Source organism: Corticium candelabrum, chromosome 8, assembly GCF_963422355.1.
Source record: "Corticium candelabrum chromosome 8, ooCorCand1.1, whole genome shotgun sequence".
Lineage (NCBI taxonomy): Eukaryota > Metazoa > Porifera > Homoscleromorpha > Homosclerophorida > Plakinidae > Corticium > Corticium candelabrum.
Genome location: NC_085092.1, coordinates 1,533,291 through 1,561,133, shown reverse-complemented (window position 1 = coordinate 1,561,133; position 27,843 = coordinate 1,533,291). Strand labels below are relative to the sequence as shown.

The following is a 27,843-nucleotide window of genomic DNA, read 5'->3' as shown; positions in this document are numbered from 1 at the left end:
ACTCAGATCTCAAGAGTAAGGGTGGTCACAATCTGTACTACATGACTTAGGTTAGTTACTACAAGAATATCATGATCACAAGACAAGTGAAGACTACAAGCTCTTTTTATCACATTTTCATGTATAATTGGGTCCTTCATCCTCATCCTTTAGATCATTCTCATTGCCCTACTGCAGATCAGTGATGTCTTTTTAGATGAAATATCTCTACATCCAGTTTTGTTGTTACAAAAGTTTAGTCTAGCATAGACTCACACATGGCAATACATAACATAGATGTTAACAATGGTTGGCAATGCAGAGAACTGCTAGTATGTGGCTGCAGATGGGCACACATTGTTTCGAGCCCTAGAATTTACAGAGACAAGCAATATGTTCACATGTGTAGAATTTGGTCCTTTTAAAATGTGGCATCAATGACCTGGACTCAGCCTTGAACATGCACTATGTTAGACAACAGATATTGCAAATTAGTATGTTGCCCGGTATTGTTGAGCCTACAAAACATTTAGCTCCATCCAATGCACCAAATTGCAATACATTGTTCATAATATCCAATAGCATTGTACCTCAATAAATCCTTGACGAGGGCCATATCTAGTGCTATTGACCTGGCAATAAAGCACTACACAAAAGCACTATGTCAAAGACACTCCAAGTATGTATGAGTACAAACACAAGATGGGTTGCTCCGTCAAAACGCAATACAATGCATATATAGACAAACAATTTCCACTGTAAACCATAGGGGTAGGGCATAATCATGTAACGTATCTATGTATGGTAAACTACAGAGATTGCCAATCCAGCTCTAGTACATGCTGTCTTCATTTGGTCTGTGTAGTCGTCTGCACCTTTGTCGCTTTGATAGCCCAAGTCGTAATCGTATTCGGTTGATCGTCTGGCACGCTGACTTCTCTGTGTTTTCAGTAACTTGAGGAAAACAAGGTTTGTAAACAGACTGATTTGAATATTGTTGGTGTTGATCAGTGACTTGCTGATTACATGCATCCTGACTGATTTCTAGTTTCAGTAAAGTGGCCATGTTGCATTTCTCAGTTTCTAGTTTCATTCTCTTAGCCGCGGATTGTTCAAATGCTCCATCAATTTCACTCCATGAGTTACCAGGGAGTCTCTCATCAAGACCATCACTCTCATCCTCATTCACCACACATGTTTTCAACTCGTTCATTATATCTTCTTTATCAGTCTCATACGTGGCTGTCATACTTGTGATTTCCTCCATAACTGTCTGATTGCCTGGAACAAGTTGGTCTTTGTCATGCAAGTGTTCTTCATGGTCGACTGTGTGCTGATGATCACAATACTGTGAATCACTGATATTCAGATCGGATACAGAGCCAACATCATTTGCTTCATGTTCAGCCTCACTGTAGACACCATCATAAGCAACCTGAGAATGCAACTCCAACTCGGTGTCACTTTGATGGTCTTCAAGAGCATCAGCTTTACTTTGCAAGGTGCTTACTTGCAAGTTTTGATCAATCGTGATAGCAGTCAGATGCTCCTTGAATTCGGACTGGCTGCTTTCATTTCGTAAATATACTGCTTGATGTTTAACCGGCTCTTCATCTTCATTCACCTCTCTTGATTCACTCTGCTCATCATTTGGTGTTTGATCACTTGCTATGTGACAGGTCATAGCATTCAGATTATGCTCAGAGTCACTGTATCGTAGCCGGTTGTCAGAGCAACTTGAATCACTTTGTATAGCAACTGACTGAGGACAAATCATATGCTTTGATGAATTTTCATTGCTTTTGTTCATGCCATCGTCTGTTACAAAATTGCAGTTTGCACCAATTTCATTTTCTTGCTTCACCTTGCTGATTTCACATGTTTCCTTTTCTACTTCCATATCACTACTGCATACGTTGTAGCTATCACAATTTAAAGGAGACATCTGGCTTTTGTAGCACAACGATGTGGGATTTCCACCGTCACCTACAATGTTCAACTCATCAGCAGACACTTTGTTCACCAGGTTATTTCCATCAAATGGAGAACTCCCAAGACATGGCAGTAACATCATTTCACTGCCAAATGGTGATTCCTGTGATGCTGGGCTTAAACACATGGACATCTCTTCAGCTATGTTTTCACTGATGCCAACAGGTGAGATTTGCTCCAGTGACATATCGTCATCAGCATTAGCTGATACTAGAAGTACGTCACATCGGACATTATTTTCACATGTATAAACATCATCATGCAGTGTATTCAACATAACATTCCTTTCGTATGGAGACGAGACCTTCCCACTAAGACTACTCAATAAAAGCTTATCATTACTAGCAATAGTTGGGTGGGAATTTGAAGGCTCATTGTAAACAACTTCTTCCACAAACTCGTTATCAGATGCAACACTTCCAGCTCCATTTTGTGATGTTTGTCCGGCATCGGGAACTACACATTCTGTTAGGTTCTCTTTCCTACATGCATCTGCATCTGCACAAGTAACAGTGTAAGTATCACAATCTTCTTCCCTCCCTACGTTATCGCTACTCTCCAAGGCTTGCTCTGTCATGTCCTCTTTGCTGCTGTTATCTAAAGCCACCTCAGGACAGCTCACAGTAAGGGAGGTATCATCAGTCACCACTGACCCAGATTGCTGCTCCTGGCTGCCACACTGAGGAGCAGAAGGACAAGTGGAAACCACACCACCACTGTGCTTATTCTCTATTGGTATGAAACCTGCACATGTACCAACACTTTCATGAACTGAATGACTGGTTAGCTCATCACGAAGATGTAGCTCAATATCACTGTTAACAAGTGTCTCTGTCGTACCCTTGTGTGGTTGTTCATTCATAGATTCCTTACTGTCCATTTGATCATGATGACTCCGGTCTTCAATGGTGACAACAAAATGACAGAATGCCTCGTCTGTGATCTCAGAGATTCCTGAATCAATATCCATGTTGTTGCCAAATTGTTGGCATTTGTGAGACTCTTCATGAAATTTGTTGAACGTGTTGCTTTCCTGCACCTCAACAAAACCAATGGCTTCATCATTCCCGTCCTCTTCTTCTTGCTTGTCATCCCTTTGCATGTCATATTCATATCCACTCGTCATGTCTACAAATATTTTCTGTTCTTCTCTGTTCTTATTTCCTGTCTCGTCTTCTGTCTCAGCTTTATGGTTTTGTCTCTTGTGTCTTTCTCCTTGCCTCTCCTCTTCATTTTCTTCTTGTTTTTCTGCCTGCCTTCCATCACTCTGATCTTTATCGGCTTTAGTTTGGTCTCCCTGCCTAAAGTCACTTTGGTATTTATCAGTGTATGACTTAGCTCTCTGATTGTCATCCTTTTGCTTTTCACACCCTTTATCTTCTTTGCCTCCTTCACATTCCTGATTCACTACTTCTTCTCCATCTGGTGTAGCTGTATTCATGACTCTTTCAGTTTCAGTTTCATCTCCACATAATTCCAAACATTTGACATCTGGAAGATCCCAGTCTATATTCTCAATCTCAGTCACCTTATCATCGCCGTGTTTCAGATTTGCAACCTCAGTAGAACAACCAATGTCACGAGTGCATTGATAATTTAACTTGCTCTCTAAGCCAAACAAATCCCAACTGAATAACCGACCGTCTCACTGTTTTCAAGCAGCATTCTCTTACCATTTGAAATGATACACTTCTGAGCCTCTTCTGATTCATGACATGCATTCGACCCATTTTCAAACACTGTCTTCGTGTCAGTCGTCTCATCTGTTTTATTGTTGTCTTGATGCTCCTCACTTTGCTGACTGCCTAAGAGGTTGATTGACTTATTTGTCTTAACAACCACTGTATCTTGTTCAGCTATTTCTACATCGCCACCATTGCCTTTGTTCTCTGCAACAGCAATGCACATTCTGAACCTCAGAATTACCAACAGTAACACTAACAATAAGCATTGTACACAGATTGACAACACAAATGTACATGAAATTACTCTACCTTCACCGACAGATGTTTCAAATGAGAGTGCAGTTTCATCTGACTTAGTTTCAATAGCTTGACTTCTACTCTCAAGTGGAGATGCTGTTCAAAACAAAATCAGCACTACAAAGAGCTATAGTGATTTGACAATATCTAAATGCCTATGCCCGTAGTTTACTTTAAACCTGTCTGTGCAAACGAATAGAATCTTGACTTGTGTGTACGGGCATACACGCTCTGTCATTAGATGGGGAAAGCTGTCTACAAATTAAGTATTAATTCAAATACATTAATTAATTAATTAAGCGAGCAAACAAGTAAATTAACTGGAGTCTGCCCGCAGGAGTAAAAAAATGCAAGAATTTTTAAAGGCAGTTATTTGTTTACACATGAGTCTGACAAGCAAACACGTGCCATTTTGTTAATATATATTTACCATACAGTGACTTTTTACATTTGTTCAAGATTTGTTTTGTCGACATGCAACTAAGAAAGCAGCTAAAGGTATTAATGGTGTGTGTGTGTGTGTGTGTGTGTGTGTGTGTGTGTGTGTGTGTGTGTGTGTGTGTGTGTGTGTGTGTGTGTGTGTGTGTGTGTGTGTGTGTGTGTGTGTGTGTGTGTGTGTGTGTGTGTGTGTGTGTGTGTGACACAGAGCAAACCAAAATTCTAAGTATTGATTGTGCAGAAGCAGCCATATCTATATTGATGGTCACATGTTAGAAAATGTTTCTGGGTTTTGCTACTTGGGCAACATTATGAGCAAGTTGGAAAGACAAACAATTCACGGCTATAGTCAACAAATGTACCATGTACAGAATGACAAATACACTACCTAAAGCTTCTGTTACCTAGCACCTAAGCTGTTGACCTTTCAGATTCAATGGTTGTAAACATGCAAGCAAACAACCTAGAGCAAGATTGCAGAGATACGGCCACTAATCGCAATAAAAGAAAGAAAATGTCTACCACTCCACATCCAAGTAGAGAAAATAATATTCAGGCTCCTCAAGAAGTGAATAAAAAGAATATCCAGCTCTGACAATGTCATAAACAACTAGAAAACCTTGCAATCAAGCTACCTTATTTGGTTTGCACCACGATGATCTGTTATGGGTTTCTGTCCTCTTTTGCAATAATATCAATGTTTCATTCTCCCAAAACTTTGAAATAGATGCGAATATCTGCTACTAATTGTACGAGCACACAATGCTGCAAGGGAAGCAAAAGACGTGGCCGTAGTATACTGTAGTATGCACATGTATGTTAGTGTCACTGCAACAAAAGTAGATGTAGAGGTGGTTACCCCATTTTACTCAGATCAAGGTTATCTAAATCAAATAGGTCCGATCCGCAAATGATGCATTGCAGTAGTAATGAAGAAGCATTAACAAGCTAAAACCTTGGCTACTAGCTTAGGTTGCAAGGAAGCATATATAGTAAGTCATGAGATACAAGATCACGTGGACGTCACTAGACACAACTGCCAAGACATGTCTACATGGCTGACTGAGAAAGGACAAGCAGTACAAATAACTTCATTCGCATCTAAGTCTACAAGAAACACAGTAGAGTCCGCACTGCTAAGAAAGAACAGGGAGTAGCCTGACAGGTGATGTGCAGGTGCACATAACCAATACAGTAACAGTGGACCTACCGTATGCTGAGTAGATAATACCGCCCACATCGATCTATTCACATGCCCACATCCAGCTGGTCGTCGAGCTGGCTGTTTAGCTGTTGGTCTACAGCGGTAAAACTATAACCCTAGCGCATGTGTGCCTCGGGTTAATGAAATCTGCTTTCCTAGACTTCTCTCAACTTTTATCCCTAACATCATTTAATTCGTACATCATAAGGTATGATAAAAAAGGAAATTACAGCGAGAGTTAGTGCACCCTTGTTTAGTTATTAAACTCTGTATCTGCCCATCATGTAGCATTGTACCATTCTAACTTTTAGTGTACAGTGTATAACAGAACAGTGTGCATGCATAAACCTCTTTACAACTGCATGTTACCAACTCACCTGATATCACACTTGTACACGTACTAGCATCCTCTTGCTGCATCTGTAAGCTGCTCAATTCTCTTGTTTCGTCTCTTTGTAAGTCGATGTCTGGCTGAGTGCTATTCTCATCTGCCGTAGAAACAGCATACAATTTGATTGGATTGTAAAGAGAGAATGAAGTAGGCAGCAAAGAGAGACATCCAGCATCTCTAGACACTTCACACTCACAAGCTGTCTGAGATGACTGATGGCCACTGACACGGATCTGTGACAATATGCTCATGGTTACATACTGGCAGTTCCACAACAAAAACTCTATTCTGAAATGCTAATTTGTTTTATGTTGTGTATTAAACATACAATTTGTGAAGTTTCTGCGGCATTGGCATGAGAGTCAAAGCATGGTTGTCAAATGGAATGGGAAACTATCCAGCTCCTTTGAAGTGCGTAATGGTGTAAGGCAAGGAAGTGTACTATCACCGAGTCTGTTTAATATATACATTGACGATCTCCTACGACAGTTAAAGCAAAGTGGAGACAGTGCGAGAATAGGTGATAAATATGTGGAAGTTCTGGCATATGCGAACGATATTATGTTATTATCTCCATCCGTATTAGGCCTTCAGAGAATGCTGAATGTGTGTGGAGAGTATGCAGAAGATCACAGTCTGTTGTTTAACGAAAAGAAGTCCACATCAATAATGTTTGCCAAACGTAAGAGGGTAGCTATTAGAAACCCGGAGTTATGTCTGAGGGGATCTATTCTGCCTTACAAAGAATCTATTATTCACTTGGGCACAGTCTTTGACCACGATGAAACTGACCATCTAGCAGTGGACGATAAATGTTGGAAGTTCTACGGTTCAGTCAATGCTGCAATTGCAAAGTTAGGAGGTTATTGTATGTCCGATCTGGCATGGAAACAAATTATGGAAGTTCAACTGTTTCCCGTCCTAGCTTATGAAAGTTGTCTTTGGGATCTACAAAACGGTGTAACTGTTAGGTCAGTGAACAGAGCGTACAGGAGAGGAATTCGCAGAGGTCTAGGAATGCGGGATATATTCCATAACTGATAGATTGGGCAGCTGGTTTGTGGAAGCAGCAGACAAGATGAAGAAAGAACAACTGTTATTCTTAAAACGGTGCATGTATTCAAGTAATACCATAGTAAAATGTGTTGGACGTTTAGAGTACAGGCGCAAGCCTAGGTCTCACAATTTGGTAACTTGTTCGTACAAGTGCTTAAAGACTCTAGTATGAGGGTTTAGATAGTGTCTATGTAGAAGTTATTTAGTCTGTGTTTGTTTTATGTAGATTCATGTGTATGTGTTATATACATATATATATATATATATTTTTTTTTTTTTTTTTTTTTTTTTTTCTTTATATATATATTTTATTTTACTCTCCATGACAGACCAAATATATATATATATATATATATATATATATATATATATATATATATATACAATATCAGCTGTAGTAGAGAAGGCAGCTACCCGGAAAAAGCCGCCCTTGAATAAAAGGCGCCATCGAATAGTAGTCATTTGTGACAGACTCAGGGTTCATGTCTACCTTTGTACATGTGGTATACTTACGTCATGTATACAGTGTAAGCTACCTTGTGTCCACAGATGATTGTTTTGATGAATGATGATAGTGTGATTTGACATCTTGAGCTGCTCTGCATTCAGGAGACAGTTTCTTTCCCTTCTAATAATAAAGTATCGTTTTGGCATGTTTGAATGAAGGTACTCAACTGTGCACTCTCATCAGTGTCATGAACTGTGAGGTCAATAACAAACACTGAGCATCATTTAGAACTTAGACCATACTTGACAGTGGCATATGCAGGGGTTTTCTCTATTGCTAGCAATACCCCTAGGCTAAGGCCCTTTGTCTCAAGACATAAATGTGATCCAGGAAGGTTTAATTTGAGACCTCAAAATCGTACAGATGGAAAAAGATCGATTTATACTCTACACTCCTCGAGCTTCTTCTAAGTGTTTTCACATCTTAATTAAATTAATTCTCTGTCTGCATGATCTATTTGTTACATTTATGTGTACGTAAAGGAGTGGGCCTTTGGCAAGAAATTCATGGTAAAATAGCAGAGAGCTTTACATCATGGCTGGTGTGGTTGACTTGTTTGTCAAAAGGAATATTCGTCATATGACCATCAAGTTCTTACAACTCAAGTATAATTCTAGAGCCTATCAAATAGTGAGGCGTTAATTAAATACAGTGTTTCACTGGGTAGCGTTGCACTGTTTTAAAATCATCACAAGACTGAAGTTAATTAAATAACATTATACCATATAATTAATGACGCGACGTCATAAAAATTGACGCACAAGCTTCCTCTAACAATACCCCTGTGAGTGACCCTTCTGAATTGTGCCTGTACAAGCCTAGCTCTGTAGCGTAGAAGCCTATCTTAAACTAGGAAGCCTGTAAAATTTCCTAAAAGTGCATATACATCTAGAGGCTGCGGTAATAGTGTAACTAACAGTCGACGAACACCTAGCTACGACGTATGGCAGTGTACTCTTGCGTAAACGGTTAGAACTCACCTGAACACTCTGGTGGACTCTTCCGTTGTCCGTAACCTCGTTCTCTGAAACAGACAAAAGTAGCATTCTAAAAGCGTACCTCAGTATGCACATGAATCAGATATATATTCGTCGTCAGCTAACCTACTAAACTTTCCGTGTTCATCCAGCAAAAACAAACGTTCACACAACGTGCAGTCGCGAAAATGACTCTGTTGTTCCCGCTCAGTCATTACTCTTCACTCACTCGCCAATAGGTCCCGTATTGAAGTTTAGCAGGAGTAAGTAAGCTTACCCTAGACGTGACGTCCAGCTGCAGTCTACTGTACTCTACATCTAATCGACTTCAACACTTGTGCACTGCCTAGCAATCTGCAGACAAGTGACAGGCACTACGTCTCAACTTGGGAGTTCTACGAAGTAACGAACTTCGATTAATTAAATTCTGGTGATCATGAAGAAAAGTCTAGAATTAAAGAGTGCATTGCCCGTATTAGCACGTGAGTAGGCAGTACACTCGTGTAGTCTACACTCATATCACTGCTATGGCATCTTCTACTCCTCGGTCTAGAAAGAAGACAGCGCTAAACAAATCTATCAAAATGAAATTTGAGGTTGAGGTTCATGAAGTTACTGTTGCAATATCTCGTACAATTTCTGCATACGTCATGCTGTCAGTTGGACGGAAGGCAAGAGTTGCGAGCACAAGTCCAGCTGCAGTGACTAAATCCGACAGTGGATTTTCAGCAACATGGAGTAAGCAGGATCATCTTGCTATGATTGTCAATATGCAGCCTGCAAAACATGATCAACAATTTGACAAGAAAGATTTTAAATTTACATTGAGACACGCGATTGGAGAAGAGAAAGTGATGAAAACGCTTGCAAGCTGCAAGCTGGATGTTTCTCAGCTGGCATCAAATTCCAAGTTGCAGAGACTCACACTGGACATGACACCAGCAGGAAGTCTAGAAGACGGAATTAAATCTGTAAAACTAGATGTATCTGCATTGTGTCAACCGCTGCAGACAGTCGCCTTGCAGAGCGAAACGTCAACTGTGACTGCAGATGATGATCTGAGTGATATAGAAGTCAGGTATATATTTATATATTGTATTTAATTATATTTAATTATAAATATTATATATATATGCGAAGTGCGAGGGTGCTTGTCGAATTTTACCTAAACTTCAGTGTAGCAACCTCAGTTTGTGGTTTTAGGAAAAAAATTCCGAGAACTACATCTAAAAAGCCTAGAATTTAGCGACCATGCAGAGTCAAGGTCTAACGCAACCTCATACTGCAACGTCTTGATCATTCCAATTGAGGCTATAGAGAGACTTACTTACGTCAGCTTTGCCTTCAGTGCAAATTAGAGCGTCTAAGTCCTTGTGGTTACTGAGTGTTTGAAAAAGTGCACCCTTTTCAAAGGGATGCAGTGCGCCTGTTCGAGCATGACCCTGCACCTTTAATCATGTAAAGTCTTCTAGATATACAACAGTTATAGAATGAGACTAAATTAGTTTGCCAATTTAATGCAATGTCAAAGTCATTGTGAGCAATAGTACGTTTTGGGTTATAATATTATTATATACAACACAGTTTTGCTTGCAAGAGATGTTTGACAGTTTTAGTTATGTGTGCATGTGAAGTGTGTTTTGAGCCTGGCAAAATCGAGTGGTTGATTGCTTGTTATTATTTACTTTACTCATAGCTCGGATCCTCACACTATAGAGGTATCAGACATGCCCATCTCTCTTCCATCTGACTCTAATCAACAACTACCTAAATCTACTTCAAGTCAAATTAACTACAAACCAAGAAACAGTCCTCAACCAGTTAAACGATCGGCATGGAATGCAGCTGGCAGGGGTAGCAGCAGCAACAAACAGAGAGAAGACGGAGCATTTGAATTTAAGGGAAACTATGATCCATTAGGTCTTCTTACTGTCCAGCTGATTGGTGCTAGCTATCTTGCTCTTTCCACTGGCTGTTCTCCTGTTGGCGTTTATTGTGTTCTGACAATCAATGGTGGACTGACAACAGTCAGGTCTCCTTTGTGTGTCTATCAACCTGACTCTCTGTCTCCTATTGTGTGGAAACAGTCACAACCGTTACGCTTTTATGCCAATCGGTCTCGACATTTGTTTGTTCTCTGTCGATGTGGTACTGAATTAAGAAGTGAAGCAAACACAGAGCAATACAGCAATATAGTAGACATGGCAGAGACAGGGCAGACAGCATGGACGGATCAATGTGTTGGAGCTGCTAGTCAGCCGTTGATGTCTGTCAATCTTGGCAATTGCAAGTTAGGAGAAGAGATAAGTCTGAAAGCAGACATTGTGGAAAGTCAAGAGAGAGATCAATCAAATGATGTGCTCATTCCATTAGAACCTAAAGGAAATGTTCAAATTAATTCCAGATTTTTTGGTAAGTAAATAATGATTTGGTACACCTATTGATGCATTATTTTGATAATGGATATGGAGCCTGTTTATAGGCAAGTCCAGGTTGTTATATATGTAGTTTTTTGCTTTAAATTATAGTCATTCTGCATTCATTAAATTTAAAAATATATTTATGTACCATTTATCATTTTAATTAAGCGTACATATGATATAAAGCTATTAGGAGTTCTCAGACAAGTATAAATATTGAAATTGCTATTTAACTTGTACTGTAGCTTATTTGACTGTTACATATACTTTATTCTACAGAATGTCCTACTGACAATATTTTTGCTTATTATGAATTTTCTAGTTCTTCCTTACCGCCATCCAGTGTCTGCTCGTGGCCGATTAACAATTACAAATGCTCGTGACCTCCTTCTGGAAGATTCCAACAGTGTATCCTGTTTTGTTAGAATTGATGGGAAACAACAGGTAAGTGTGGTGCGTCAGGCTGTCAGTTATTGCCTACTTATTACTAGAGTAACATACACACCATTCACCATTTGTTAGCACAGCAGTACAGTAGTACAACATGTGATGTGATGTGATCTGTGTAATGTGATGTGGTTGTGGTGGCGACGGCGGTGGTGGTGATGGTGGCGGTGGCGGCGGTGGTGGTAGTGGTGACTGTGGTGGTGATGATGGTGGTGGTGGTGGCAATGCTAGCGGGGGTGGGGTGGGGATGGAGTGAGGGGTAGGGTGGAGTGAGGGGTAGGATGGAGTGAGGGGTAGGATGGAGTGAGGGGTAGGGTGGAGTGAGGGGTAGGGTGGAGTGAGGGGTAGGGTGGAGTGAGGGGTAGGGAGGAGTGAGGGGTGGTGAGGGGTTGGAGGTGAGGGGTGGGGGCGAGGGGTGGAAGTGGGGGTGGGGTGGGTTTGGGGGGTGGGGGTGGGGTGGGGGTGGGGTGGGGGTGGGGTGGGTGGGGTTGGTGGATGGGGTGGGGGTGGATGAGGGGGGGTGAGGAGGTGTGGATGAAGGGGTGTGAGTGAGGGGTGTGTGGGTGAGGGGTGAGATGAGGGGGTTAGGGTGAGGGGGGGAGGGGAGTTAGAGGGAGGTTACGGTGAGGGGAGAAGGGTGAGAGCGTGGGCGTGGAGGTGAGAGGGTGGGGTGAGAGGGTGGGGGTGAAAGGGTGGGGGTGAAAGGGTGGGGGTTAGAGGGTGGGGGTGAGAGGGTGGGGGTGAGAGGGTGGGGGTGAGAGGGTGGGGGTGAGAGGGTGGGGGTGAGAGGGTGGGGGTGAGAGGGTGGGGGTGAGAGGGTGGGGGTGAGAGGGTGGGGTGAGAGGGTGGGGGTGAGAGGGTGGGGGTGAGAGGGTGGGGGTGAGAGGGTGGGGGTGAGAGGGTGGGGGTGAGAGGGTGGGGGTGAGAGGGTGGGGTGAGAGGGTGGGGATGAGAGGGTGGGGTGAGAGGGTGGGGTGAGAGGGTGGGGTGAGAGGGTGGGGTGAGAGGGTGGGGTGAGAGGGTGGGGTGAGAGGGTGGGGTGAGAGGGTGAGAGGGTGGGGGTGAGAGGGTGGGGGTGAGAGGGTGGGGGTGAGAGGGTGGGGTGAGAGGGTGGGGTGAGAGGGTGAGAGGGTGGGGGTGAGAGGGTGGGGGTGAGAGGGTGAGAGGGTGGGGGTGAGAGGGTGAGAGGGTGGGGGTGAGAGGGTGAGAGGGTGGGGGTGAGAGGGTGAGAGGGTGGGGGTGAGAGGGTGGGGGTGAGAGGGTGGGGGTGAGAGGGTGAGAGGGTGAGAGGGTGAGAGGGTGGGGGTGAGAGGGTGAGAGGGTGAGAGGGTGGGGGTGAGAGGGTGAGAGGGTGGGGGTGAGAGGGTGAGAAGGTGGGGGTGAGAGGGTGAGAGGGTGAGAGGGTGAGAGGGTGAGAGGGTGGGGGTGAGAGGGTGAGAGGGTGGGGGTGAGAGGGTGAGAGGGTGGGGGTGAGAGGGTGGGGGTGAGAGGGTGAGAGGGTGGGGGTGAGAGGGTGAGAGGGTGGGGGTGAGAGGGTGAGAGGGTGGGGGTGAGAGGGTGAGAGGGTGGGGGTGAGAGGGTGAGAGGGTGGGGGTGAGAGGGTGGGGGTGAGAGGGTGGGGGTGAGAGGGTGGGGGTGAGAGGGTGATGGTGGAGTGGGGCGCTGGTGGAGTGGGGCGCTGGTGGGGTGGGGCGCTGGTGGGGTGGGGCGCTGGTGGGGTGGGGCGCTGGTGGGGTGGGGCGCTGGTGGGGTGGGGTGATGGTGGGGTGGGGTGCTGGTGGGGTGGGGTGCTGGTGGGGTGGGTGCTGGTGGGCGTGCCGGTGGAGGGGTGGGGTGCCGGCGGTGGGGTGGGGTGCCGGCGGTGGGGTGGGGTGCAGGTGGTGGTGGGGGTGCCGGAGGTGGGGTGGGGTGCCGGTGGTGGGGTGGGGGTGCCGATGGTGGGGTGGGGGTGCCGATTGTGGGGTGGGGTGCTGGTGGTGGAGTGGGGGTGCCGGCGGTGGGGTGGGGATGCAGGAGGTGGGGTGGGGATGCTGGTGGTGGGGATGCTGGTGGTGGGGATGCTGGTGGTGGGGTGGGGTGTTGGTGGTGGGGATGCTGGTGGTGGGGATGCTGGTGGTGGGGTGGGGTGCTGGTGGTGGGGTGGAGGTGCTGGTGGTGGGGTGGAGGTGCTGGTGGTGGGGTGGAGGTGCTGGTGGTGGGGTGGAGGTACTGGTGGTGGGGTGGGGTGCTGGTGGTGGGGTGCTGGTGGTGGGGTGGGGTGCTGGTGGTGGGGTGGGGTGCTGGTGGTGGGGTGGGGATGCTGGTGGTGGTGTTGGCTGGACTGCTGGTGGGTGTGGGTGTGGGGTGGGTGTTGGTGTGGGTGTGGGGTGGGTGTTGGTGTGGGTGTGTGGGTGTGGGTGGGTATGGGGGTGCGAGTACTGGTGGGAGTGCTGGTGGTGGTGCTGGTGGTGGGATGCTGGTGGTGGGATGCTGGTGGTGGGATGCTGGTGCTGGTGCTGGTGCTGGTGTGTGTGTGTGTGTGTGTGTGTGTGTGTGTGTGTGTGTGTGTGTGTGTGTGTGTGTGTTTGTGTGTGTGTGCCTGTGGGTGCAGTATAGCGTTAATTTTATTGTGTCAGGGCTCTACTAAACCCGTTGATACTTGTGGTCTCTTGGGATGGGCAGATGAGCCAGTAGAATTTCTTCTCAGCAATGCTGTGGATGTGGAAATACATCTCTGGTCTTCCAAGTAAGAATGAATTAAAGATGATGTATAAGCCACTTCTCTACACTATACCTAAACTGCCCAACAGTATTTGTCTTTTGCAGAATTGCTGGAGCTGCCAGTTGGTGTGCATTTGGAGTGTTTCCTCTTGCTGCTTGCCTCTATCAGAAAGGAAGCACCAGGAAACCACCACGTGTTGAATCCCTCGATCAGTGTGTAACAGTTCATGAGTACTGTGAATGCACAAGTCGATTATTGTTAGAGCCGAAGGTAAAGTTGATGAAATTTTTTCTCTTTGCCTAGTTAGCCGACAGTGCATGCAGTCGTCTTGCTAACTACACTGTATTTAATTAAAGTAACTCAAGTGCAACCATACATAATTTGTGGAAGCTGCATGATGGTAGATGTAAGTTTCGTACTGTATACCACATACATGTAAAAGTAAACAAACTATTAGCAATAGATACACTCATTATCAACTTATTTGCCTGTTAGTCTTTAATCAATATATTAATGTCCAAGACATGCATTGAGTTCATGTGAATCTCTAAAAATATCGAATTACCAACAAATCAATTTTGTATGACAAGACATGGTTGATGATCACTTCACTAAGACCAAATAGAAAACCCTTCTGTAATTATCTCAGGGTACAGAATTTCAAGCTATAACCCCATTGTTAATTTATGCTCCAAAATGTACATGCGACTTTGAATTGAAACGATGTTTTCTGTTTCTTAATTCTGTAGGGGTATCTTGATATCAAGCTGCAACTAAACCCTTCACAGTGTCCATTTTTGTCAATTGGTGACCAAGCAGCTGCTAGTCCACGGACAACGAGAAAAAGGTAAGGAAATCTTATTACATGTAGCCATATTCATTTAATCATCAATCAGTTGTTGGATATGGTGTTACAAACTAGTTTTGTCTACCTCTTCTAGTAATGAATACACACACACACACACACACACACACACACACACACACACACACACACACACACACACACACACACACACACACACACACACATACACACACACACACACACACACACACACACACACACACACACACACACACACACACACACACACACACCTGGAACCTGGAATTCCGCCATACTCACTATGGGCTTCAGCATTGCAGAAGTTTTCGCCAAGAAGAGCGGTCATTGGCTTGTGACGGGTCAATATTCAATGGCACCAGGTCTTGTTGAATGGTATCAATCCACCTGTTCTTTGGACCATGCTGAGGGCGTTTCACATTATGCAACTTGCTTCTCAGCAACAACTTTTGTAGACGAGAGACGTTCATCCGTTGTAAATGACCAAGCCACTGCAATCTAACCCTAACCCTAACTCTAACCCTAACCCTAACCCTAACCCTAACCCTAATCCTAATGAAATCTTTCATGCTTGGCTGCAAACAACCACTGGGAAGATACCAAGTGGCAGTATGAATGTGTTTGTGCTGAAAGAGTGTTCGTAACTACCAGCTCATAAGCATCAGCAAAGTCCAGCAGTCACACACACACACACACACACACACACACACACACACACACACACACACACACACACACACACACACACACACACACAAGCACATGCACCTGAAACTTGGAACCTGAAACCTGAAATACAACCGTCAGCACTGATGATGTTTCATTGCTAAATAACGATGACATTAAGCAGAAATGCATGAAAGTAATCCGTCATGGTCATTGTCTCCACCTCACACTGTCACACTGGTTTGTTTGAGATCTCCTGGTCTCCTAAAAGCGCTTTTCCAATTTGAACAAACAACGTGTTTGTTTCTGTCATAAATCAGTGGATTTCTTCTGCTCCCTCGTTTGTCTCTCTCATCATGTACCTAGCATATGCACATGCGCACACACACACACACACACACACACACACACACACATGCACGTATGCACAGACAGAAAGACAGACAGAGAGACAGACAAAAAGACAGACAGACAGACAAAAACTATCTAGTCAACTACATCTCTGAGGTTGGACATACCTGCACCTTTTGTCAACTGGAACAGTGTGAATGTGGCAAGTTGGCAGATGAATATCATCTTCTTACATGCAAACATGGAGGTGGGCCTGTGTGGCAGCATGATGAAATTGTAAATGCATGGAGCACTTGTTTACATCAAGTAAAGATTCATCACGAGAAAGAACCTTGGCATCGTTACTCTGGAAATGAGAATAGACCAGACAGAGTTGTGTACGACTCTGGGTGTAGCTATGACCTTGATATAGCCATGGCTCATCCTGTCAGCCAAGACAATTTAAAGCAGGCAGCTTTAGAGGAAGGTTTCGCTGCAGGAAGAGGGGAGGAAAGGAAGATGATCAAATACGAAAAACAATTTGTCGGCAATACATCAAGCCTCAATTTCACTCCTATGGTATTTGAACATTTTGGAACTTGGGGATCAGAATTTAAACAAATTAGCCAGAAGATCAAGAGACATTGAAGGCTGTACAAATGAAGCTGATTTTAGAGGTTTTTGGAGGAAAAATTCTCAATAATGTTACAACGATGTAATGCTGAAGTCATCCTCCACAGCTGACTCATGTCTTCCCTGGAGAAGTCGCTGAGAACATATACAATAGAGATTGTCGAAGTAGCTTGTTTGCATTAGTGTTAGAAACGTAACGTAGAGTGTGTTTCAATAAATGAAATTGACTGACAGACAGACAGACAGACAGACAGACAGACAGACACACACACACACACACACATGCACGCACACACATGCACGCACACACATATGCACACACACATGCACACACACACACACACACACACACACACACACACACACACACACATTCATGGACCCACACTACACAATGTAATTATATGCTAGGAAATTATGCAGGCAGATTTTGATGATTTAGTTAATGATTATACCTTTGATGTTTGTGTTGTGTTCAAGTTTGCCACATGTTGGACTTTCAACAGAAGGAAGGTTGCAGGTTACTTTAGCAAACACAATTGTCACATACTGTATAACCGGTTATTTGTATGATAGATTTATTTGTGTGATTTGTGCAGTTTTTCACCAAAAGCACAAGTTATCGCCGCGCTCCTTACACCCATTCACCATGAATAATTTTACAATCAATGTTCATGTTGCTAGTGTACCTTTGAAGTGTACATGTTCCTATGTTTTGTTGGCACATATGTAAGTGCACAGTACAATTTAAACTCCTGCATATGAAAAATGGCCAAATCCCTGGACAGTGCAAAATTTAGGATCGCACCAATGACTGGTTATATGGTAATTGCTTGTTTTCATTCATGATTTTTCAGGTTGTCCGCACAAATTATGAGACTTCGGTAGGCAGGCCACTTCAAAACCTACCAGAAGAGATGGAAGAGGGAGTAACAGATAAAGGTTCATTAATGCTTTGCAATTTGCTCTGTAATAATAGTAATATTAATAATTCTGGAAAAACCATGGTATATATATAAAGGAACACAACAACTTTTTCGATATATTATCATACTACACATAAGCCAACCATACTATAACCAATTTAAAAGAAAAACATGCACTATTGCAAGAAAGAAGACCACTATTTTGTTATCATTGAAATTAGTCATATCACGGTCAGCAAATAAATTTAGTGCAAGAGTCGACCTTCTGCTGTTGCCCATCATAAATCTATTTGTTTCCACGAATGCACTTAATAGAGGACCCCAGTAGATCATAGTTTACTCTTCAGCGAAAGACCCCGCTCGCCCTACTGAGAGGGCGATGACGACGATAGTAATAATATACACGTTTGATTGTACACTTCAAATTAATGATAACGCAACAGATATTTGAATAGATTTGCACTGCAGATCTACTGCTACATATGCAATGAAACACTAAGTACTAAGTTAGAGAGTCTTTGAGCAATTATATAGTTTGCTGGACTCATGTTAGAACGGAACTATGATTACAACTGCTAGCAGGAGAAATTTTTTATCAATTAGAAGCGACAACCATGATGATGAGGACCGTTTGGACAAGGCAGCAAATAGCTTTTAGAGAGGCAGGCTTGAAACATTTTTTGATGTCGGTATTCAGCCCTAACACAGCATCTTACTGACATCTAGCTATCAACACCACCTACCACAGACAGGTGTAGGAGAAAAAACACAAATATGAAAATCGTATTTTACAGGTGGAACTCTCTACTTTTACTCCACTGATTTTCTCATTCAGTTGGATGCAGCAAATTGACATCTATCTTCATGAAAAGACTCCCCTTCTTACTATCCGCTATACATGATATTTCGTACAGCACAACAATAAATTGGCTATGCTGCAGAGTAAACTATGCTGTACTGGGGTTCTCTATTGTGTGCATACGTGGAAACAGAAATAGATTTAAGATTGGTGACAGCGATATTCTGCTGGCAACGGCAGAAGGTTGACTCTTAACACTAAATTATTTGCTGACAGTGATATGACTCAATGAGACAGTAACAATATAGTAGTCTTCTTGCTTGCAGTAGTGCATGTTTTTCTTTTAATTAAATTGGTTATAGTATGGTTGGCTTATGCGCAGTATGATATATCAATAAAGTTGTTGTGTTCAATAATAATAGTAATTACGGCAACACAAGCCAGACGAAACATTTACTGTGGTCTCTACTAGACATACAACTTTCAGCAACAGCATTATTTTAATGATGATACTAAATATTACAATGCTCTTTATGTTGACAGGAAAATTAACATGGTCAGACATGCTCCAACTACTCAAAGATCGAGTAGAATTAAGGCAAGAGGTTAGCACTGATGCAATACAATGTCATGTACTAAGGTGGCATGCATGAGTCTACATTAGCATTTGGGATGATACATCAAGACACAATAAAATATACTTTGAACAAGGCTCTTAGAACATGTTTGATTAGTAACTGATTTACTTCTTTTAGTCGATTATATTCATTGTTATGTTCCTATAGAACGATTACCTCCGAGAATCACTCACGACTATAAAGACAGAGTTGGCATTTAGTGAATTTCAACAAGAGAAGATTGCCATTGAGAACAGGTATAGCAATAATGATGATGTACCCCATACCTATTACAAGAGTACAGTGACTGGACGATGCGGTGTAGGGTGAGTACATATCCTGTATAGACAATGTTCATTGCTGTACACAGCTATCCATGAATTCTTATGACAAACAAGCAACACATTAATTTCAAACTAACTATCTGAAATCACTCTCACCACTTGTCAACCACTGTAACAACTGTACTCACTGCTCTACCAATTGACCATTAAACGTATCTTGGTTTGCAGGCAGCTGAAAGCTCAGATACTGGCAGAACGTCAAAAAACACTGTCTCTGGCGCAAAAGACAACTAAAATGGAACTGCGAGAAGCTCTGACAGCATCCATGACAGATACTCCCAAAATACAATAAACAAAAATAATGTATTCTAACTACTGCATGACAGTAACAGTAGTATCCTAAATATAATGTCACATAACAGTGACCACTCAGTTGCAAATCACATGACCAACACAAGAATCCATTCACTGTCAAGAGACTACATGCAATGCAAACTGTAATATTTATATTTACATACGAAGTGCTTCACTAGTTATTAAGTAACAATTGGCAAAACAATAACAAGTGTGAGTACAATAGCACCTATGATCAGTATTGTCAGGCAACAGCACATTTTCTTCCTTGAGCTTTTCTACACACAGCCAATGTATGCAATAATCAAACAACAGAAAATGTCTGCTGTGGCGATAACCTGGTGTTTACGAGCCTGTACAAGTTGTTTGTTACCCTCCTCCACACGATCGTGAGCATCCTCTACATTACACTCGATGTTGTCTATCATATCACCTTGTTCATGAACCATTAAACTGAGATCTTTGAAAATTTGGTTCACATCACCCATTGTCGTCTAAAGTAAAGACATCTTAATCGCAGCAATCTATTCATGCGATTATAACTTTATGCATGCACCTCTAGTTCCAGCCTGCTAGTCAGTCTATCTGCTTGTCTATGAATTTGGTCTTAAATATCACTACTAGTACAAGCTAAATGTGTGTGTGTGTGTGTGTGTGTGTGTGTGTGTGTGTGTGTGTGTGTGTGTGTGCGCGCGCGCGTGTGGTGTGCATGTGCGTGTGCGTGTGTGTTGTGTATTAAAATTTATCACCATCTACAGCACAGCACAACAGTCATGCAGAAGAAGGCTACTACCGTATAAGATGAAATATTGGTGGGAATTTACTTTGCTGGATTGGCAGATATTCGAGACCACCAATATAAAATTCGCCGTTAATATTGCCTCCAGGATAGGTTGACATCATCATGGAAATGGATCAGCAAGATGGTACGTAACCCCTGCTTAATTTACCATCTGTTGTGCCTATGCAGTAGTTGGAGACCATGCAGTAAGGTTAGAGAAATGTGAGCCATGAACACGGCTGTCAATCACAAACACATCAAGACGACTTATGGTAAGACATATATCAGTTATCAAACAACAATGTCCAACCACCAAAATAAAATGTGCTAAAATGCTTTGTCCATCAATTTCTTAGCAAACCGCCAAAATAAATTCCCACCAATGTTTCGTCTTATACGCTACGTATAATTCATGCATTAAAGTCCACAATTTTACTGACAGTTGAGGCAGTAAGTTGTGTGGTATATATATATATATATATATATATATATATATATATATATATATATATATATATATATATATATATAGGAGAGCAGTCTGTGTGTCTGTGTCTATGTACTCGTGTATCTCCAAAACGGAGTGTTACAGCACCACCAAATCAATCGAGCTCGACAGCAAAGGTGTCGCCGTCTTCCAGAATTCTTGGGACACGCCGCAAATTCTTGCTCATCGAACCCGCCTCCACTCACACGCAAATTTCTCTAGAATGGCCTATCAGATCTCCACCATATTTTAAATTGCCCATTCCTGACCTCTGATGGTATGCATGAAGCATATCGTTTATTGCAGGCGATGTCGATAACAGTAAAATATTTTCGACTATCTTTGGGTCTTAAAATATGTCTAACTTTGTTTGCCTGCGTACGTGCATCGAACAGTTGCCACATTCGCTACACCTGTTTACTACAATGGCAGCAACATCTTTGAACAGACGACGTCCAACAGGACTGTCGAAATAGCTGCAAGACGCAACTAATCATATATATATATATATATATATATATATATATAGATAGATAGATAGATAGATAGGGAACCAATTATCTGGGTGAGTAAATAACTGCATTTGACTTCCAAGTTTCTGCTACCCGGATATCTAACTCTGAACGGGAAACATGCTGCTAATTTCTTGAAAACGTGACACTCGGTTACATTTTAGTTTGTTTCAACGGGATATTAGCACTTTCCAGTTGATTCGAATACACGTCCACACCAGTGCTGGGTACATCAACTGTACATGTTGTCCTTTGCAATGCTTCCAGCAATTAAAGATTTCTTGCCGACTGAAGACACTCTTATAGTGCTTGCATTTCTCTCCAAATTCTGATTGCATTTGCACTGAATCCATTTGCACTGAATCCAACTTGCATGGCAGAACAGGACACTCGGTTACATTTTCAGTTGTCTTCAATGAGATATTAATTAGCAAACAATCAATACTCTAATCAGAAGAACAGGCTACTCAGCTAGTTATCTATATCTACAGAAAGAAACAGCCAGGACAAATTACTATCAATTGTGAGTACTGTTTTGGAAGCGAGCCCTTCCAATTACAGAAAAACGTCAATGATCCGAATGAATTGGAGATTTATGTGCTCATAATTCAAAATGTACCAAACAGAACAATTTTCCACATACTGTAAATCCAGAAATTTTAGTACTCAAATTCTAGTACTTCTGCCCATGAAATAGTTTGTACATATGCTCTGTTAGTACAGGACATCGGTACTGTACAGTAGCCGAATTCAAGTGCATCTATCTATAAATTATAGTATTCATGTTATTTTAGTACTACCAGGTATCTGTACAAAAATAACAAAAATTTCATGAGTACAAAATTTTCTGGATTTACAGTAATATAGATACAATTATAAAGAGAAAAGTCATCTTTGACTGACATAAAAAAAGCTTTCATGTTGTCATTCAGATCAAACCAGTGAACTGAATCTCCTTTTACTGATGCATGTGACTCGTGGCGAAGCAGCAAGGCAGCACATGATGTGGCATGTGCACTGCCACAAGCCAAGTGATCTGCCAGTTTGAGAGTTATGGTAATTGATGGTTTGACTGACTGACAATCAGACAATCGATTGCTATGTGCTACTGTAGTTCGCATTTTATGACACTGGTGGCACAGCTCTGTAAAGCAACAGGAAACCAAAAGTCTTAGTTGTCATTATCTTTCCCAGCATCATCAACGGTTCAACCATCTTCATCAACAACCTTCATCAAGCAATGTTTCCTGATCTGCTGCTGCCACCCTGAGATACAATATAACCTGAACCCAAGTGAGCTAAGGAATCTACCTGTCATCTTTCTGTCTCACACAACCCTACTGTTGGGCTTGCGTGTGTTATCTCCTAGAGCAGGGCCAAGTAATAGCAGAAGCAGTGGCTTGTGATGTCAACTGAAGTGTGGGCACCCAAATTCCCACCATGACCTCAGCGACTGATCATACATTCACAACCAGTAGCTACCTATTTTGCAAATTTTACCTTTAGTTAAAAGATACCTCAAGGTTTAAAATCACTAAATCTGTCTGTTTGTCTACAATTTGTTTCAGCATTCATGTATGTTGTCAGACCAAATGTTTGGTTTGTCTGTTCACTCTGTGCAACTCGTACTGGCTGTCATCTGCCTGTCAACAAATTTATCATCACAAGAACCTACACCAATCTTAAATACCATTAGAAACTGTGCTCTATGCTAGGTAAACTAGAAATTCAGAAAAACATTTAGTTATTAGAAAACAAATCCAACCCCACCACAATCTATCATATTCTATCATCAGGAAAGCTGCCATTAGTAAATGTCAAATTGCAAATGTTATGTAATATCAATAATAATTGACAAGCTACACCATCCATTAAATTACAAGAGCATTTGCACTTGTTGACTTACAATAATAATGGTATAGCCTACACATAATAACTTTCTATGTGTAGCTTACCTCAATCTGAAGGATAGCATCTTCTCTTTCTCTAATCAGCTCTATGTCAACTTCTTCTTGCATCTGAAACATCTCCCTTTCATTTTCCCTGCTCATCAAAGCAGTTGTCTCCCCTCCATCATCATCCTAAACATACACACATAGCAAAGTTCTTTGACAAAACAGACGTCAATTGCATAACCAAAAATAACATAACATAGATATACATTTCAAATTCATAAATCATATAGTATATGACAGCAATTAAATTACTTTATATCAATTTGTTGTGTTCACCTCATGAGAAAATGATGCTGTACGTTTTGCTTTCTCCACATAAACTCTCTGTTTTTCAGCAACTCTCTTTCCAAAGAATCACACCATTACCTAAATTTCAGAAACTGACATTTATTTACTGTTTGTTACCTTCTCAACAGCCTTAAATTTTGACAATACTTGAGAAAAACTGTCCATTAATCTCTTCTGCTGCAACTTACGTTGCTGCTGACAAACAAGATTAACAAACAACATTACACTACTTGAATTAATAGTAGAAACAGAAATAAAAAAGAGAGACAGTTGAGAAACTACTGTGTTAGTCTATTAATGCCTGCTACGGAAAATATTCAAATCCTAGAATCAGGGCAGAACAGTATATGGCACTGATATTAAATAATTATTAGTCTACTTGACTTCCTCAGGTCTCGACTTCATAAATTTGTATTAGTTTACAAAGATATCACTTGTTCTAAAAAACTACAGTGTATGCCCAATCAACTGAACAATAACAGTTACTGCATCATGGCCGAGACATGTAAACACCTGCAATGCACATTCGGGTTCCTGCATGGCTCTTCCTATGTTGTCTAATACTAACATGTTACATAACACTAGCTTTCAGTATCTTGCCGTCATCTGGCATCCCCACATGGAGTGAATTCCCAAAAATGAAAACTGCCTTTCCACTAGAGAGCAAAACTGTTGTTCAAAAATGTCGTTTGACCAGCAAATGTAGTGTACTGAGAGCTACTGCAAAGTACTGCCTTTACTTGTATCAGTGTGCTGCACTAGCAGTTAAAATACTTGAGAATGCATTGCTGTTGCATTAGCTATGGAACTGTTTACCTATTATTTATAACATTTGCACAATATAATGAACAAATCTAATTTTATTGAAAGTAGTCACAAATTAGTTTGAAATTCATGCCGAAGCAAGTCATTGACATATGTCCACCAAGCTTGCACTTCCTAGGACAATAGAAATTGTCTACTAAAACATCAGCTTTAATCTTTTCCATAGACTAAATATGATAATTAAATTTCTGCTTCTACTACAAAAACAAAAACACTAATGTCTCAAGTTCTGTCCTGTTCAGCAGTTGCATCACTTAGTCTTACTGTCTCAGCGTTAGAGCCTCCATCCAGTCTGCCCAGCTGCTTGAGACATTCTGCTGTCTCTTTGGCCAATTCAGCAGTTGACTTCTGTATGTTTCCTCTAAATCAGTAACACAGTAAGCAGTTATGTTGACCGTCTTCAAGCCAATCAAGAACTACACACAGTTTGATCCGCAACTCAGGACCGTCACGCGAGCCACCCATTTCATTTGTCAAACGTTCAATAGATGCCACTAAGCAAGAAACATCATTAATATCAACAATAAACAAAACTATTATCCAATCAACAGATTTACCATTAGTAGATATTTGTGTTACATTTGCTGACACCTTGTTGTTCATTCTTATATACTCACTGTCACCGTCACGACCTTGAAAATCAAAGTGTAAAATCGTAAAGTTGCATTAATTAATGAAAACACCAAGCTAATCTCATCAAATGAGCTCTATTGGGTTCAAAGTTCAGTAGGACAAACATACAAGCAGATTACCACGTATAGTTCTACTGTGCACGCACATGGAAAAATCAACGATAACTCAAGAAGGAAGCTTTATCTTGCTTAATCCCCAAAAATCACATTTTACCCGTAGAAGCCCACTCTTGTCGATAAAATTCACTATCCAAGTGGATACAGCAGGAACATACACATGCATAAACACTACCGTTCATCTTCACTGTGCATGCTCACCGAGAAATAGATCATTGGTTTTAAAAATCAGACATTTAAAAGTATTCAACTCTCTAAAGAAAATCTTCTGCTGATCATGAAAAGTAACTCTAGTTGTTGCTACACCTACAGTGCTACTGCTACTGTGTGACTATTGAGTCCATGTATTTCTTTTGTAGTTAAAATGCAATTAACACTGCACATGCCCAAGCAAGGTACCTTGTACTTGTGGCATTTCTAAGTTAACATTTTATGGACTATGCCTTAGGTTATGTGAATAAACTCTCTGCTCGAGTTTTTTCAATACAACGCTAATCAGACCATAATAGTTCAAATGGGTCAGGCATCACCACCACTCAGGAGCAGTTTTGACCACTTAGATAAATCAGAAGCGACATCATAAACCGTCATTCACAATAACATATTAAAATACAACCCTGTCAGCACATTGTCAGCAGTAAATCGTTTGCAAGTATAACCAGGAAGACAAACACAGCATGTAGGTTTCAGTATCTGAAGAAAACCTCTCTAATCCTAGCTAGAGCAGCACAGGATGGCACTATCACTCTAATGTTCTTCCCTAGTGTTTCCCAATTACACAACTTTGTAAATTTTCAATAGGCTCCATGTGTAATGGTCCCTCATCCACAGCAATCCAAAAAATTCAAAGATTGCATACACTGAATTTGGCAATTTTAATTGCTTATGCAAGATAGACCAATTTTTAGAGAGCTCTAGAATACAGCTAATGCTCCAGAACGCATCTTAGTAGTAGGATCTACTTTGTCTATTTTCCTGGTTATTTTCAGGATGTTCTGACAACGTATGGATTCCTGGCCAGTGGTCATTACTACACCAAATCCACAAGAGCACCTGTATGATTATGACCATTGACGAAGACAAAGCCTTGCTTGCAAAAAGCAGGCGAACTATGCATCGCTTCGTTCTTACCATATGCATGACAAATCAGCAAGCCTTTCAGCCGTTCACGTATATCTTCTGAGTTAGAGCCAACACATCAGACTCGCTGTGCACATCATTCGTGTCACTAGGTTCAAAATTGTATAGAACTATAGTAGTCGTTTCTCTTCTTTACATTCGTCGAAGACGTACAGCTGCTGCCCTCAAAGGATGACCAGCTGTACAGGTGCCGTCGTCATCATTGTGGATCTCTGGATCCATCTTCTTCTGCTAGTATTCATGACATGTGGGTGTCGTGTACAAGAGTTCTTGTGTTACGTCATTATTAAGCTCCGCCTAGCCATTTTTTACTTCAATACCTCAACTAAGAATGAGTAAAAAATATTTAAATTTAATTTTTCTTGGTGTACATGCATTGAGGAAAACCAAAAAATCAAAAACCACAAATAGCTTTTGTCCATGTCCGTTACCCTTCAATTACTAAAGAACAGTGTTTTAGCCCGAATAACAGACCGGGAAAGCTATAGATATTTTTAAAGTCTAACAAATGACTTCACAACGGCGACACGCAATAATGACGTAATACTATGTATGTTCCTGTAGGGGCCCCAGAAACCATTCGAGTAGCGCTAGAGTACTATGAACGTTCCAAAGTGTATTCTAGATAGATCAACTTGTCGTTATAGTGTGAAGACGTTCACTGTCTGTACCTGATGGTCTCGATCTGCCACCATGACTTGCAACACCATACGTACTGCCTCGCACTGCGTCTGACGAATGGCCCGAACGGCCGCCGAAGTCCCCACGAGACATACCGACCTCAGCGAGACCAGAGCACGCTCGAAACCGCTTTCAACTCTTAAGCAAAATACGGGATACAAAACACCTAGAACCACGCCCATTTCTAGTTGTCTCAGCTCTGTAGGCATCACACACACACAGTAGATTTAAATAAGAGATTGTATTGAACTGATACAATTAATTCCAAATGCTACGTCTGGCTCTTCTTCCTCACGTCTTGCCATCTCTCTTGAAGAGCCCGTGGGATAGACCCAGGAATGACCTGATGTTTCTTGATCAATTGATGGACGGCTGATTTAACCTGCAACAGTCAGTATCTGAGATACAATGTACAATATGTATTATGCATACTGTAGATTTGCAATTAGGACTAAATATATTTACGTTTCCCACACGTGCAACCACAAGTACATGCCTCGATCCAGGCATCCAGACAAAGAGACTATGAGTCTGGATGTCTGAGAATAAGAGTAAAATCCTTCAGTTCTATTCAATGCTTACATTGATTTTAGTGCAATATTCTACTATAAGAAGAATCTATCATATACTGACTCAAAAATAAAAATCGCATGCGATGAAAAATGAACCAGGCAGTGCATGGATCTGACCCTGTCCACGACTCGTGTTTGATGGATGTCTTACAGATGCAACTAGAATGCTTTGCAGGTGCAGAGAAAAATGTGGATTTGCAACTTTGCTTAGAAGTTTGGCAATTTCTTCTCTCAACGATCCATTAGTAATACCAGGGGTGGTGGAGCGAGTCTTAAGTTGGGAGGGAATGAAAGGACATCGG

The 27,843-nt window shown here is 41.8% G+C and overlaps 3 protein-coding genes across 7 annotated transcripts; 1 reads left to right on the top strand and 2 right to left on the bottom strand.

Moving 5' to 3' along the window:
- Positions 1 to 512: 512 nt before the first annotated feature.
- LOC134183180 (uncharacterized) lies at positions 513 to 8,727 on the bottom strand. Of its 3 annotated transcripts, none has more exons than XM_062650663.1 (6): positions 8,654 to 8,727; positions 8,531 to 8,574; positions 5,973 to 6,219; positions 3,966 to 4,049; positions 3,645 to 3,860; positions 513 to 3,579 (listed from the first exon to the last, which is right to left on the bottom strand). In XM_062650663.1, exons 1-6 carry the CDS (start codon positions 8,673 to 8,675, stop codon positions 812 to 814), a joined length of 3,381 nt encoding a protein of 1,126 aa, XP_062506647.1. In that variant the 5' UTR covers positions 8,676 to 8,727; the 3' UTR covers positions 513 to 811. The 3 variants fall into 3 exon arrangements, with proteins under 3 accessions (XP_062506647.1, XP_062506646.1, XP_062506645.1); XM_062650662.1 differs by having other exon boundaries at positions 3,645 to 4,049; positions 5,973 to 6,083; positions 6,183 to 6,219; XM_062650661.1 differs by having other exon boundaries at positions 3,645 to 4,049.
- A 71-nt stretch (positions 8,728 to 8,798) lies between these two features.
- LOC134182795 (uncharacterized) lies at positions 8,799 to 19,694 on the top strand. 2 transcript variants are annotated; one of them, XM_062650232.1, is made up of 11 exons: positions 8,799 to 9,605; positions 10,224 to 10,939; positions 11,270 to 11,391; positions 14,010 to 14,119; positions 14,200 to 14,365; positions 14,845 to 14,942; positions 17,052 to 17,091; positions 17,429 to 17,513; positions 18,840 to 18,901; positions 19,082 to 19,170; positions 19,426 to 19,694. In XM_062650232.1, exons 1-11 carry the CDS (start codon positions 9,055 to 9,057, stop codon positions 19,547 to 19,549), a joined length of 2,163 nt encoding a protein of 720 aa, XP_062506216.1. In that variant the 5' UTR covers positions 8,799 to 9,054; the 3' UTR covers positions 19,550 to 19,694. The 2 variants fall into 2 exon arrangements, 1 of the variants encoding a protein (XP_062506216.1); XR_009970422.1 differs by lacking the exon at positions 19,426 to 19,694 and having other exon boundaries at positions 17,052 to 17,300; positions 19,082 to 19,159.
- LOC134182796 (syntaxin-12-like) lies at positions 19,682 to 27,136 on the bottom strand. 2 transcript variants are annotated; one of them, XM_062650234.1, is made up of 9 exons: positions 26,960 to 27,136; positions 24,957 to 25,031; positions 24,824 to 24,893; positions 24,664 to 24,760; positions 23,692 to 23,766; positions 23,563 to 23,628; positions 23,287 to 23,412; positions 19,890 to 20,045; positions 19,682 to 19,829 (listed from the first exon to the last, which is right to left on the bottom strand). In XM_062650234.1, exons 1-9 carry the CDS (start codon positions 27,060 to 27,062, stop codon positions 19,734 to 19,736), a joined length of 864 nt encoding a protein of 287 aa, XP_062506218.1. In that variant the 5' UTR covers positions 27,063 to 27,136; the 3' UTR covers positions 19,682 to 19,733. The 2 variants fall into 2 exon arrangements, with proteins under 2 accessions (XP_062506218.1, XP_062506217.1); XM_062650233.1 differs by having other exon boundaries at positions 23,692 to 23,769; positions 26,960 to 27,135.
- Between the last annotated feature and the right edge of the window lie 707 nt (positions 27,137 to 27,843).